The sequence below is a fragment of the Papio anubis genome, chromosome 2, assembly GCF_008728515.1.
Source record: "Papio anubis isolate 15944 chromosome 2, Panubis1.0, whole genome shotgun sequence".
In the NCBI taxonomy this organism is placed as follows: domain Eukaryota; kingdom Metazoa; phylum Chordata; class Mammalia; order Primates; family Cercopithecidae; genus Papio; species Papio anubis.
The window spans coordinates 39621819-39635853 of NC_044977.1; the positions used below are offsets into that span (position 1 = coordinate 39621819).

At 43.4% G+C, this 14035-nt stretch overlaps 1 protein-coding gene and 1 pseudogene across 2 annotated transcripts in view; both read left to right on the forward strand.

The window, feature by feature from the left end:
* Window positions 1–524: 524 nt before the first annotated feature.
* The window catches only part of NR1I2 (nuclear receptor subfamily 1 group I member 2), a 36820-nt gene continuing 23309 nt past the window's right edge, over window positions 525–14035 (forward strand). The window contains exon 1 of one of the 2 annotated variants that reach the window (XM_009200057.4): window positions 525–3029. Coding sequence is in view for 1 of the 2 variants with exons in the window: in XM_003893978.5 (XP_003894027.1) it covers window positions 3489–3583 (95 nt within the window). In the remaining variant the exon portion in view is untranslated. Of the gene's footprint in view, window positions 3030–3074; window positions 3584–14035 lie in introns of those variants that run through there. The other variant, XM_003893978.5, reaches the window with a different exon arrangement.
* Window positions 12544–13397, forward strand: LOC110742195 (annotated as a pseudogene).

Consider the following 14035-nt stretch of genomic DNA (forward strand, 5'->3'; position numbering starts at 1 on the left):
CCTCATGGGGATCAGAGTGTCACCTCCATGCTTCTGCCCTAAGTGCCCCTGAGCACACCCCAAAGGAAGGCTAAGAGATTTTTGAGAAAGACCATGTGACTGGCTAATAAACACCTATTTTCCTCAGATTCTACCTGAATTTATATCATCAGTGCATCACTCTTTTATCTTGTCCTCTCTTCCTCTTTTTAAATATAAATATTCTTTAGAGATGGGGTAAAACATTGAATGAATTCACACTGAGGAAACTGGCCAGGCACAATGGCTTATGTCTGTAATTTCAGCAATTTGGGAGGCCAAGGCAGACAGATTGCTTGAGCCCCAGAGTTCGAGACCAGCCTGGGCAACATAATGAGACCTCGTCTCTACAAAACAAAACAAAACAAAAAAATTAGCCAAGTATGGTGGCATGCACCTGTAGTCTCAGGTATTTGGGAGGCTGAGGTGGGAGGATTGCTTGAGCCCTGGAGGTTGAGGCTGCAGTGAGCTATGACCATGACATTGCACTTTAGCCTGGGTGACAGAGCAAGACCCTATCTCAAAAAAAGAAAAAAGAAAAAGAAAAAGAAACTCTTCAGGCTGATCAGATCTGCTTTTCTCTGATGAGTAGCTTAGGAGCTCTACATTTCTGGCTGCTGCAATAGACAAAGTGTAGAACAGAGGTCAAGGCCTCAAATTTCTCTGACTTCCCAGCTGGGCTTGAGAGTGACACAGGCCCTCACCTGAGGGCATTAGTAAGCTGTCCTTAAGAACAAGAGTGTATTTTCTGGCTGTTTTCTTAACTCATTTCACTATAGAGCCATGCCTAATATTAACAGTGCAGTGCTAGACTACAGAGGCCCGACACTCCTACAGCCTTCTCCTGACTTCTAGCTGGAACCCCACACCACAGACCCAGAGGAAAAGAGACCCAAAGATCCCTGCAGAAAACTGAGAATAGTTCCTTTACCACAGTGGTTTCATAATCTGTTCTTAGTTTCCTGTTTCTGCTGTAAACGATTCACCATATTTTATAAGAGAGAGAAGGCCAGGCTCTTGTGAGCCAGGAGGGATTTGAGAGATGATGAAAGCTATGTATGTTACCCGTAACCTAAGGACTTCTGCAAGGTGCCCTACCTGAGCTGGAGTCGCGCCTTTTTTCCCTGGACATGGAAATACCTGTCAGTGCAGAAAGGCCTACTTTTGATCTTGGAAATAAGTTTTCTGGGGTGAGTTCTTAGGGCCCTTTCCAGCTTTCCCACCCACTTTGGCTGTAGCCATGGCCTTCAGATCTATGTTTCTCAGGGGACCTGCAGGCCCCAGATATAGCCCTATGCTGTCCTCCTACCCCAGAGCACACTGTTCAGGCTACTTCCCCTGGGACTGAAATCCAGTGTTTCACTTACTCTTTTTCTTTCCAATATCCTCATGACATTCAATATTGCACTTACTCTAGGTCCTCCCTGCCTAAGGCCCAAGTCAACTTGCTGTCCGGTGGGATTTGTAATCCAATGCTTCCTCGCCCTAGCAGAATCCCCTGTGTATAATCAGAAATGTGACTGAAAAAAGGATAGAGCCCTATGGCTGTGGGTCCCAGTCCCCCACTGCTGACAGTAAGTCCCCAGGAGTGAGCTGTGTAAGCACCTTACATTCTGCACTTGGCTGAAAACAGCAAGGCAAGCCTCCAGTTGAGAAATGTTAACCCCTAGGAAATCCCTGCCTCAAGTCCTTCTCATCCCTTGGGAAGTGCAAATTGGGTAGAAAAGAAACTGATTAAAAACAGAACAAAACAAATCATATTTAGATATTTTGGCTTTTCTCACCAGGGCTGGATTCAAGCATGTCCTTCAAAATAAAAACAACCTAAGTCAATAAATAAATGTAAGGAAGTCCAGATGTTCACGTGAAGACAACTGTGGTCATTTTTTGGCAATCCCCGGTTCTCTTTTCCACCTGTCTGCTCAGTTGTGGTCTCCCTCTCCCTCTCTTGTTGGGGCCCATGCCCCGGCTTTACTGTTGCCAGAGGCTTGTACTTAGTTTTCCTGTTAGGTAGGAGCAGTTACTTCCACTCCCCACACCTGCCATAAAGCATCTTTGTAAACAAAGTGAGTAGAAGGAAAATCTCCTGATATCCACCACGTTCGGCTTTTGCTGATTCTGTTCACCTGGGAGCAGCTGCTACTGGGGAATAAGAAGGTTGAGATTGAGAGTGAGGACCGCTGCCTGCTGGCAGGACCCAGGAGAGCAAAGAGCCCTCAGCTGGTCCATCCTCCCAACTCCTGGTCAGCCTTCTGTTCTGAGATCAGAGCGGTGGGGTCACACTCTCAAGAACTGTGCTCAGCTGCCTCATCTCACACGCTTTCCCTCTCCCTGTGTGCCTGCCTCCCTCTTACATAACCACGCTGGTGATTGGCACTGTCATAAATCAATACTTTGCTCACTTTCACATCAAGTAACACTATCCAGGGAGGTGGTTTCAACAAAGGAGGAAGTATTAGGAGATCTAGGTTCAAATTAACGTTGCCCCTAAAAGTAAAGGACAGAGACCCTCAGACTGATGAAATATGCTCAGAATTACTTAGACAAAGCAGATATTTGCCACTCTCTTCCCCTTCTCCTGTGTTTTTACAGTGAAGACACCTGAAAGAAAAAAGTAGGGGGAACATAATGAGAGTAAATACGGTAATCTCTTCATTTGCTAGTTCAAGCGCTGGACTTGGGACTTGGGAGTGGCAATGGGGCCGCTTAGAACCTACATCTGACTTGGACTGAAATGTAGGTGAGAGACAAGATTGTCTCATATCCGGGGAAATCATAACCTATGACTAGGACAGGAAGAGGAAGCACTGCCTTTACTTCAGTGGGAATCTTGGCCTCTGCCTGCAAGCCAGGTGTTCACAGTGAGAAAAGCGAGAGAATAAGCTAATACTCCTATCCTGAACAAGGCAGCGGCTCCTTGGTAAAGCTACTCCTTGATCGATCCTTTGCACCTGATTGTTCAAAGTGGACCCCAGGGGAGAAGTCAGAGCGAAGAACTTACCGCTAAGCAGGTATGGTTTTTCTTTCTTTCTCTTTTGCTAGCGGCTGACCGCCCTTCAGCTTCATCCAAAAGATGTGTGTGAACACAAGTATACCTTCTGTTTGAGGTCAGCATCATAGTGGGTGCTGAATCATGTTGGCCTTGCTGCTGTCTCCTCATTTCTAGGTTGGAAAAAAAAAAAGCATGAAAACAGTCACTTAATGTTGCGCCTCATTACTGATTCTCTCTGGTCCTGCACTAGCCTCCTAGAAAAATCACCACGGGGACGCCTCAACTCTGCATGAGTTACCACAAGTCACACATACAGCCACCTCCCTGTTACAGGGCTGGAGTCCCTGGACCCAGGAAATTCCCCACCCCCCCAGGACTGTGGGAGCTGGGGGCTATGGGAACTGAGAGCAACTCAGTCCTGATTCCTTTTGACCTGCTGGGTTAGTGCTGGCAGCCCCCTGAGGCCAAGGACAGCAGCATGACAGTCACCAGTACTCACCACCTCAAGGAGGGGTCCCTCAGTGCACCTGCCACAGCCCTGCACAGTCCTGTGGCTGAGTTGGCTTCAGACCAGTGAGTTTTCTACCTCTACTATTGAGAGGGCACCTTGTCCCACAGAACCGAGTCTTGCCTGCATGTGCTCAGTGCCACCAAGCCCTTCTTCTCTCCACATTACAGCCCGGCTTGGCTGAGGCTATGGCCAGAGGCACTGCTTTAAGGCCACTCCATATCTAGGACAGGTCAACAGACACCTCTGAGGCCACTGAGTCTTGACTCAATGAATCAGCTATAGCAGGCACTGTTCCTCTGCCACATGGCCTCTAATGATCTGGCCGGAGTTGAAAGGATGCTAAGGGAGGCCTCAGAGGCTTATTTAATCAGTTGGTTAATGGGAAAAAGTATTTTTTGGTACACAAATATGCTTTAAAAATATTTTAGTTATGTCATAAAAGTCTAAACCTGGGGTTGACAAACTATGGCTCACAGGCTAACTCTGGCCCACCAGCTGTTTTTATAAATGAAGCTTTATTGGAACACAGCCATGCCCATTAGTTTTGTATTGTGTACAGCTGTTTTTGCCCTACAACAGCAAAATTGACCAGTTGCAAATGAGACACTATGGCCCACAAAGCCTAAAATATTAACTATCTGGCCTTTAACAGAAAAAGTTTGCCAACTTCTGATCTAAAAGCTGTCAACTTGTTCCAAAATTATTATGGAATAAACCCAAGACAACCACAAAACTGACTAGACTATGTTTTTTAGGTAATAACTTTTTAAATTATAAAGTAATACATGATTTCATGCTCCTTGAAAATGAGAAAGCAGTATACATAAACCTAAATTCACCTTTGGCCTTTCTGTCAATCCTAATCTCCAGTTTCCTCAAAAGTACTTAGTGTGATATATTTACTGCCAGACCATTGTGTCTGTGTGTGTGTTCATCTATGCATGGATGTACCATTAAACATATCTGTTGTCATGTTGTTCTAATTCTGTTTTTCCACTCAATAGCATGACTTGGAGACTTTCCATGTCTGTATAGAGCTCTACGTCATTAATTTTAACAGCTATGTCATATTTCACAGTGTACACTTCTTTTATTTAGCCATTTTCTTTTTGATAGATATTTACACTTTTTCCAATTTTTCAGTCTTACCAATGAACCCCACTGTGTTTGTCTGCTTGTAGACATGTGCAAGTATTTCACTAGAGGAACTACTGAGAAGTTGAATTACCACATCACAGGATATATGTGGTTCAATTTTTGAATGCCAAACAGCCCTTCGCAGTGCCTGAACCCATTGTACTCCCTCCAGCAGAGAAGGGTAGTTACTGTTCCTCCACACTCCAAGCAATGCTTGCTGTTTATTCAGTATTTTATTATTTTTTCCATTTGAATTAGTGCAAATGACAACCCATTATTTCAATATTTTAATTTCCCTGATTGTTAATGAAGTCGAGCATTCTTTTTATAGGACCTCTCTTGGCCATTGTATTTCTCTTCTTAAATTACCTATTCATATCCTTAGCTTATTTTATGTTGGACTTTTTTCCTTCTTTGTAGGAGTTTGTTATTTATTCTCAATGCAAATTATTTGATATGCGTGTAATATTCTCCCTAAGCCTGTCACTTGTGTTTTAACTTTGTTTAAATCATACTTTTTAGCCAACAGAAATTTTTACTAATATTTTTGTTGTTATTTTGATGTAGTTGAACCTGTCAATTTCCCTCTTTATGGATTTTACTCTCTGAGGCTGATTTTTAAAAGATTTCGCAGCTTCCAAGATTATGAAGCTACTTTGGTGCACCTTCCTGTAATACTTTTATTTAAAAAGTTAGTCTTTATTCATCTGGCACTTATTGCAATACATTATATCAATACTATTTATTGAAAAGTCCATCTTTTTCCTGTTTGTCTGAAATGTCACCTCTATCATGTACTCAGTTCCTACTTACACATGTCCATTTTTCTGTCCTTTTGTATTTATTTCCTATTCCTGAGCCAATTTCCACTATAATGTTTATATTTTTCTACTTGATATTTTCCCCCAATAAATAGAAAATATATTTTGTGTTTTGACATTTTGCCTGGTTACCTTATGGAATTCTCTTAATAGTTATAAAAGCTTATCAGTTGATTCCTTTGGAATTTCTAGATAGACAAACATATCATCTTTATATAGTAAGAGTTTTGCTTCTTCCTTTCCAATCTTTACAAACCTTAATTTTTTGTGTCTTATTGGTTTTCCTTGGCTGAGTGGTAGCCATGAAAGAAGATAGTGTCAGAGCTGATACATACAGTTGTGTGGGAAGTATACTGCACAATTCTAGGGGATACTGTTTACAAACACTTAGATGTCCTAGGCATTCTTGTCATGTTCCTCATTTCCATTTTTATTTTGTACTATGAACTTATTTTTCTTGGAACCTTCTCTTTGGGATTCATTGAGATCGAAACTGTTTTCCTCTAGAGGATTTATTTTTGCTTTTGCCGGGAACCTGAGGACAGAACTAACTGGGACCACCATAAGCTTGGGGTCTACTGGCCACACAAATAGTGTGAATTCTGACCCAAACTTACTTGATCGCAGGCCTGTTGTTAAGAATCTCAAAGGAGTCTTTTCTTTTTGCTCTACCCAGAGCCAAGGCTGAGAAGGCCTGGGATACACCTGTCTCCCTCTGTGATTCCTACTGACAATGTCACCCTTAGGGGATCTTGAGTTTATAGTCTATGATCTGGTTGGTCCCCAGGCTTTGTCTCCTATTCTACCATTAAAATCCAGGCTCCAGGCCTACAGGAGTCCAGAAAACCCCAGGATAATCATGCCTCCCCTTTCTCATGCCTCTGGCTTAGCATAATCTTATAAATTTTGGCCTCTTGAGACTTCCTTTACTTTCCTACCAGCTCAAGCCTGCATGAAAGATGACATTCTTACAAATGTATCCAGTATTTTTAGGTGCTGTATACCAGGAGAATTTTCTCTAACCACCTTCTCCATCATAGTGCCAGCAATAAAATCTTTATTTTTTATTTTAATGAGATTGATTCTAATGCTTCTCCAATAAGATACATAGTAAAAGTGTTTAGTAACTATTCTATATCAGTTTAGTGAAGCTCTCTTCCATTCCTCTTGGTTAACCAAGAATTTTAATCATGAATGAATATTGAGTTTTATTAAATGCTTTTCAGCATTTATCAATTTCCTTATCATATTTCCATAGCTAATTATATAACTCATCCCAAGGGTGATGGAAGCAGAGGTGACCCAATGGCCACTAGGACCCTTGGAATACAGACTCATGATTTTTCCATTAAAAAGAACAATAAATTCAGGGAATGTGGACAACATTAATTCAAATTCTTAGTGTGGTTGCCATGTTCTGTTCGCTGAGCCATCAGACTCTTGTCCTCACACTTCAGATATTGGTGTCCTGGGCACAACCTGGGCAGGACGGGAGGAATGTGTAGGGGACCCCTCTTGCATACAGGGGCCTTTTAGGTGGCACAACTTGAAGGGGGCTGGGAAAAGTTCTCTGCAACACCTCCTGAACCTCTATGAAACATCGATATGACAAACTGAATACCCAACTGGAAATTGACATAAAGACGCATACCCAAATCCTAAATCCTAATTTTCCTGGATCTGTGTAAGTTCCAAAGGGTCAAACTATAAAACCACAGGCAATACTGGCACTACACATGCGTTGATAAGACATAGGCAGTTAACTCGGAGGCCGCTGTGTCCTGTTAAATATCGGAGGAGGGTACTGTGTGTACTTATGACCTGGGCTGATAACCAGCTCTCAACCCTGATGTGTGTCTAGGAACCTTCTGACCTCTTGGATCTGATGACCAAGTCCCAGGAAGCATAAAGGTCAATTTTCATTTATGGCCCCCTGAAAATAGCAGCTGACTTCACTTTCTTGAATTCACAAACTGTGACTTCGGCTATCTGAGTTTCCTGTGGAGGCCTGTGCATGCCAGGGCCAATGAGGAGACTTTTGTTTACAATACTTGATTCGTTTCATAAAGAATTTAAAACATATAGCCTCATTTTGTCCCCATGAATTCTGTGAAAAAACAACTTGCGTCATGTATCTATTTACTTGACAGGAAGAATCAGAATAAAGGAAAAGAAAAGATGTTCTGGCCAGGCATGGTGGCTCACGCCTGTAATCCCAGCAACTTGGGAGGCCGAGGCGGGTGGATCACTTGAGGTCAGGAGTTTGAGACCAACCTGGCCAACATGTTGAAACCCCGTCTCCACTAAAAATACAAAATCATCCAGGCATGGTGGCACACAACCTGTAATTTCAGCTACTCTGGAGGCTGAGGCATGAGAATCATTTGAACCCGGAAGGTGGAGGTTGCAGTGAGTAGCGATCAGGCCACCACACTCCAACCTAGGGGACAGAGTGAGACTGCCTCAAAAGAAAAAAAAAAAAGTTCTGTCATTAATTGACTTCATGAACTGGAACACACCCCAGAGCCCCTGTTTCCTCATTTGCAAAAGGGATAATAAGAACGGCTCTGCCCCCAACTCACTTGTTCAACTTGGGATAAATCCTGCCCTGCCTTCCTCACAGGCACCTCGACATGAAGTTGTAATTTTGAAATGATTTTGTAAAGAGCAAAACTTGTGCAAATGTGAGTTAAACTCACCAAACATCTCCCTTCACTGAACAGCATCAATGGTTTTATAGGCATCACTTGCCTGCATCTTAGAAATTCAGTATTCTTGCATTACATTCCCCTTACCTGCTTTTTTCTCTTTATCCTCTGGCCAATTCTGCCATTAATATGTGTGTGTGTGTGTGTGTGTGTGTGTGGTGCGTGTGTATGTGTATCTTGGAGATAGTGGGATGATTATATATATATTATGCATGTGTGTGTGTACATATATGTGTGTATACACACATGATTATATATAATATTGTATACACACACACATAATTAAATATATATATAATCCTGCTATCTCCAAGAGTTTCTATCCCAAAGATTATGGTTTTTGTTTTTTTAACCATTTACCCCCTTTTACTTAGACTCTGTTGCTTCAACTTCAAATTGCCCACTCTTCTCTTCCCATAATCTCAGTGACCTGGTTCCAAAGGTTTTACTTTGACTCATTTGAAGACTAAATGTATCTATGTGTCCTCCCCACATCCTTTTCCGGGGAAGGAGCTATCTCACCCTCAAATGTATATTGACTTTTAAAAAAATTATTATTATTATTATTATTATTATTATTAAATTAAGAGACAGGGTCTTGCTGTGTCACCTAGGCTGGAGAGCAGTGGTATGATCATGGCTCACTGCAGCCTCAAACTCCTGGGCTCAAGCAGTCCTCCTGCCCCAGCCTCCCAAATAGCTGGGACTACAGGTATGTGCCACCATGCCCAGACACTTTTAAAATTTATTTTTGGTACAGACAGAGTCTCACTTTGCTGCCCAGGTTCATCTGAAATTCCTGGCCTCAAGTGATCCTCCTGCCTCAGCCCCCGAAGCATTGGGATTACAGGTGTGAGCCACCATCCCTGGCTATGACATATGAAAATTTATTTATTTATTATCGATTGATTGAGACAAGGTCTCATTCTCTTGCCCAGGCTGGAGTGCAGTGGGACAATCATGGCTCACTGCAGCCTTGACCTCCTGGGTTCAAGTGTTCTTCCTGCCTCAGCCTCCCAAGTAGCCTCCCATGACTACAGGCACATGTCACCACACTCGGCTAATTTTTAATTTTTTTGTAGAGATGGCATGTCACTATGTTACCCAGGCTTGTCTCAAACTCCTGGCGTCAAACGACCCTCCTGTTTCAGCTTCCCTAAGTGCTGGGATTACAGGTGTGAGCCACTGTGCCTAGCCTGTATATTGGCTTTAAACAGCAATTTAAAATGTGAGTCATTTCACATATCTGTTTGATTATTTCTTTTATTTCCTAGCACCATAAAGGTGTTTTTATTGACAAGATCATCTTCTCCATGCCAGTCTGTCTGCGTACTGCCAATTTTCTGTCTGGTTAGTTGGATTTCTTAGGTCCTGCTACTATTGCAAGTGTGGACTGCAGACCCACAGCATCAGCTCACCTGGGAGCTTGTGAGATGCTGAAGCTCAGGCCCACCACAGACCTACTGAATGGGAATTTGCATTTTCATGAGCTCCCGGGTGATCTGTACGTACATGAAAGCTGGAGGATCACTCTCTTAGATTGTAAGCACAGGCTCCAGGTGACCTTAAATAGGGCCACTTCTGAAGCAGGCATGGGAGAGAAGGAAGGCAAAAATCTCAACTGCCAGGACCCTGCTTCCTAGAGATTAAAATGTGGTTCAGAACTCAGGTTGGGATCAAATGCAGTTTAATTGACATGGTTATCTTTTTATTCCTTATTGTAGTGCTTTTAACTACTGCATTAGTTCATGTTCACATTACTGATAAAGACATACCTGAGACTGGGTAAATTGCAAAGAAAAAGAGGTTTAATGGACTCACAGTTCCATGTGGCTGGGGAGGCCTCACAATCATGGTGGAAGGCAAAAGGCATGTCTTACATGGTGGCAGGCAAGAGAGAGAATGAGAACCAAGTGAAAGGGGTTTCCCCTTAAAAAACCATCAGATCTCATGAGACTTATTCGCTACCACGAGAACAGTGTGGGGAAACCACCCCCATGATTCAATTACCTCCTACCAGGTCCCTCCCACATATGTAGCATTATGCAAGCTACAATTCAAGATGAGATTTGGGTGGGGACACAGCCAAACCATATCAACTACTGATGTTACTTTCCTTTGCTTCCTTTCTTTCTGCTGCTTCTCCACCTCACAGCTTCTGCTTCCTCAGAGCCCTTCCTGCTTTGCAGCTTCCCTGTCCTGCCTTCTCTCTGAGTGCACTGTGGCTGCCATGCACAGGGCAGGACCAAGGTACCCAGAGCAATCTGCTATTTTGGCTTCCCTTTCAATTTAAATTCAATTTAAATATTCTTTAAATATTTGTTGACATTTATTTGGTGATGTTCTTTTTTTAATTTGTGGTAAAATATACAGAAGGAGCAGGATTGAAAAATTAATTAATTAATTCTGGTAAAATTCATATAACAAATTTTACCATCTTAAGCATTTCTAAGTGTGTAGCTCAATAAGGTTAAGTATATTTTCATCGTTGTGCAGCCAGTCTCCAGAGGTTTTTCATCTTTTAAAATGGAAACTCTACTCATTAAACAACTCCCATTCCCCTTGCCCCACAGACCCTGGCAACCACCATTCTACTTTCTGCTTCCATGAGTTTTACTACTATACCTTGTATTTGTCTTTCTGTGACTGGCTTATTTCAATTAGCATAATGTCCTCAAGGTTCATCCGTATTGTAGCATGTGTTAGAATTTTCTTTTTTTTTCAAGGCTGACTGTATTCCATTGTAGTATGTCCCATGTTTTGTTTATCCATTCATCAGTTGATGAAATTTGGGTTGCTTCTACGTTTTGTCTATTGTGAATAGTGCTGCTGTGAACATCAGTGTACAAATAACTCTTCAGGACCCCGATTTCAGTTCTTTTTGGATATACACCCAGAAATGGTTGCTGAATTATATGATAATTCTATTTCAGTTTTCTGAGAAATTGCCATATTGTTATCTATAATGGCTACACCATTTTTACATTCCTAACACCTGAGTCCAGGGTTCCAATTTGTCTACAGCCTTGTCAACACTTGTTATTTTCTGTTTATGTGATAGCAGCCATCCTAAGGAGTATAAAGTGATGTTTCATTATGGTTTCCATTTGCATTTGCCTTATGATTAGTGATGTTATTTTTTCATGTGCTTGTTGGCAAGTGATGTTCTTTTAAATATGTACTATGTTCTTTATGGTCAAAATAAGTAATTTATTCTGTGTAATTTTCCAAACCACACAACTTCTTGGAAGGCATGTTTAAGTGTTTACATAATAAAACAGTACATTTCTTTCTTGCAAGCAGCCCTACACCACATATTATTCCATTTCTGGCTCTGTCTGCCAACTTCAATGTGCTGTCCTCAGGGTTGGGTTGGCTGGAGTGGCCCTGTGTGACAGGCATGTGAGTGTCCCTGAGCACCATGCAGATACTAGTCTGTATTATCAAGGAGTGTTTTAAGTCTCCACCTCAGGGTGATGACTGCTTTGGTAGGAAAAGAGACAATTTAAAATTCACCTGATTTCTGATTCGTTCCAATAGTGTTTTGGTGCCTTTGAATATGGCAGCCCCCTAGACAGCAGTCCAGCCAGCAGACCTTATAACTTAGCTCCGTCTGTGTGTCTGACATCTAGACTCACGAGAAGAGGATCTAAATGGGTCAGGGAATTACTTGTCCCTGGGACAGAGCAATTACACCATTCTTCACAGGCCCCAGAAGGTCTATGGACCCTTTGTTTGGGCACCAGGAGCTCCTCTAAGAACAGGTTTGGGGTGGGCTTGGCCTCCACAGTGGCCTCCTCCTGCAAGGTCAGGCTGGATTAACATCTTGTGAGAGTCTCCTGCACAAGGAGAGGTGGGAGGCTGTGAACACTTGTATGTAACACCATTTGTCCCCTTGTGTAATTGCTTCACCAATGTTGACAGCTCATGTGACACACCTGTCTTCTTCCGATGGAGGAAGGAAGTAATACCATTTTCTATCAAAAGCATTCCTTGATCATCGCTGGCCTAAAAAACAGTTATTTGATGGGTCTCTTGTCAAAGTCAGTGATATGGTTTGGATGGTTTGTCCCTTCCAAATCTCATGTTGAAATATGACCTCCAGGCCGGGCGCAGTGGCTCACAACTGCAATCTCAGCACTTTGGGAGGCCAAGGCGGGCAGATCACCTGAGGTCAGGAGTTTGAGACCAGCCTGGCCAACATGATGAAACCCCGTCTCTACTAAAAATACAAAAATTAGATGTGGAGGTCAGAGTGGAAGCCAGTGTGAGAGCGTTCAGCAGAAGAAAACATAGCTGCCAAGTGTTTGAGTCCATCAGCAAGTTTGGGCTGGCCTTAGCTGTTGCAGGAGGCATGGTGAACTCTGCCTTATATAACATGGATGCTGGGCACAGAGCTGTCATCTTTGACCAGTTCTGTGGAGTACAGGACATTGTGGTAGGGGAAAGAACTCACTTTCTCATACCATGGGTACAGAAACCGATTATCTTTGACCACCATTCTCAACCACGTAATGTGCCAGTCATCACTGGTAGCAAGGATTTACAGAATGTCAACATCACACTCTGCGTCCTCTTTGGGCCTGTCACTAGCCAGCTTCCTCGCATCTTCACCAGCATCGGAGAAGACTGTGATGAGCGTGTGCTGCCATCCATCACTGCCGAGAGCCTCAAGTCAGTTGTGGCTCGCTTTGATGCTGGAGAACTAATCACCCAGAGAGAGCTGGTCTCCAGGCAGGTGAGCGACAACCTTACAGAGCAAGCAGCCACCTTTGGGCTCATCCTGGACGATGTGTCCTTGACAATCTGACCTTCAGGAAGGAGTTCACAGAAGCAGTGGAAGCCAAACAGGTGGCTCAGCAGGAAGCAGAGAGGGCCAGCACTCACTGGCCACTGCAGGGGACGGCCTGATGGAGCTGTGCGAGCTGGAAGCTGCGGAGGACATCACGTACCAGCTCTCGCTCTTGGAACATCACCAGTCTGCCGGTGGGGCAGTCCGTGCCCCTCCAGCTGCCCCAGTGAGGGCCCACCCTGCCTGCACCTCCACTGGCCAACTGGGCCACAGGCCCGATGATTCTTAACACTGCCTTCCTTCTGCCCCCACCCCAGAAATCACTGAAATTTCATGATTGGCTTAAAGTGAAGGAAATAAAGATAAAATCACTTCAAATCTCTAAAAAAAAAAAAAAAATACAAAATTTAGCCAGACGTGGTGGTGTATGCCTGTAATCCTGTAATCCCAGCTACTCGGGAAACTGAGGCAGGAGAATCGCTTGAACCCAGGAGGCAGTGGATATAGTGAGCCAAGATCATGCCACTGCACTCCAGAGTGGGTTGACAGAGCAAGACTACGTCTCAAAAACAAAAAACAAACAAAAAGAAATTGACCTCCAGTGTTGGAGGTAGGCCTAGTGGGAGGTGTTTGGTCATGGGGGTGATCCCTCATGACTGGTTTGGTACCCTCGGTAATGAGTGATTCTCACGCTTAGTTCATACAAAAGCTGGTTGTTTAAAGAGCCCGGCACCTCCTCCTCTCTCTCTTGCTCCCTCTTGCCATGTGACGTGCCGGCTCCCGCTTCACCTTCCACCATGCTTGGAAGCTTCCTGAGACCTCACCAGAAGCAGACGCTGGTGCCGTGCTTGTACGGCCTTCAGAAGCATGAGCCAAACAAACCTCTTTTCTTCATAAATTACCCAGCCTCCGATTCCTTTGTGGCAATACAAAATGGACTAACACAATCAGATCTCACTGTAACTCCAGAACCTTGCTGCCCACCGTTCTGTCCTAGCCAAAGTCCACTTTTTCCCCTCCAGAGTTACCACAAGGAAAATGAACAGCCTCAATCCT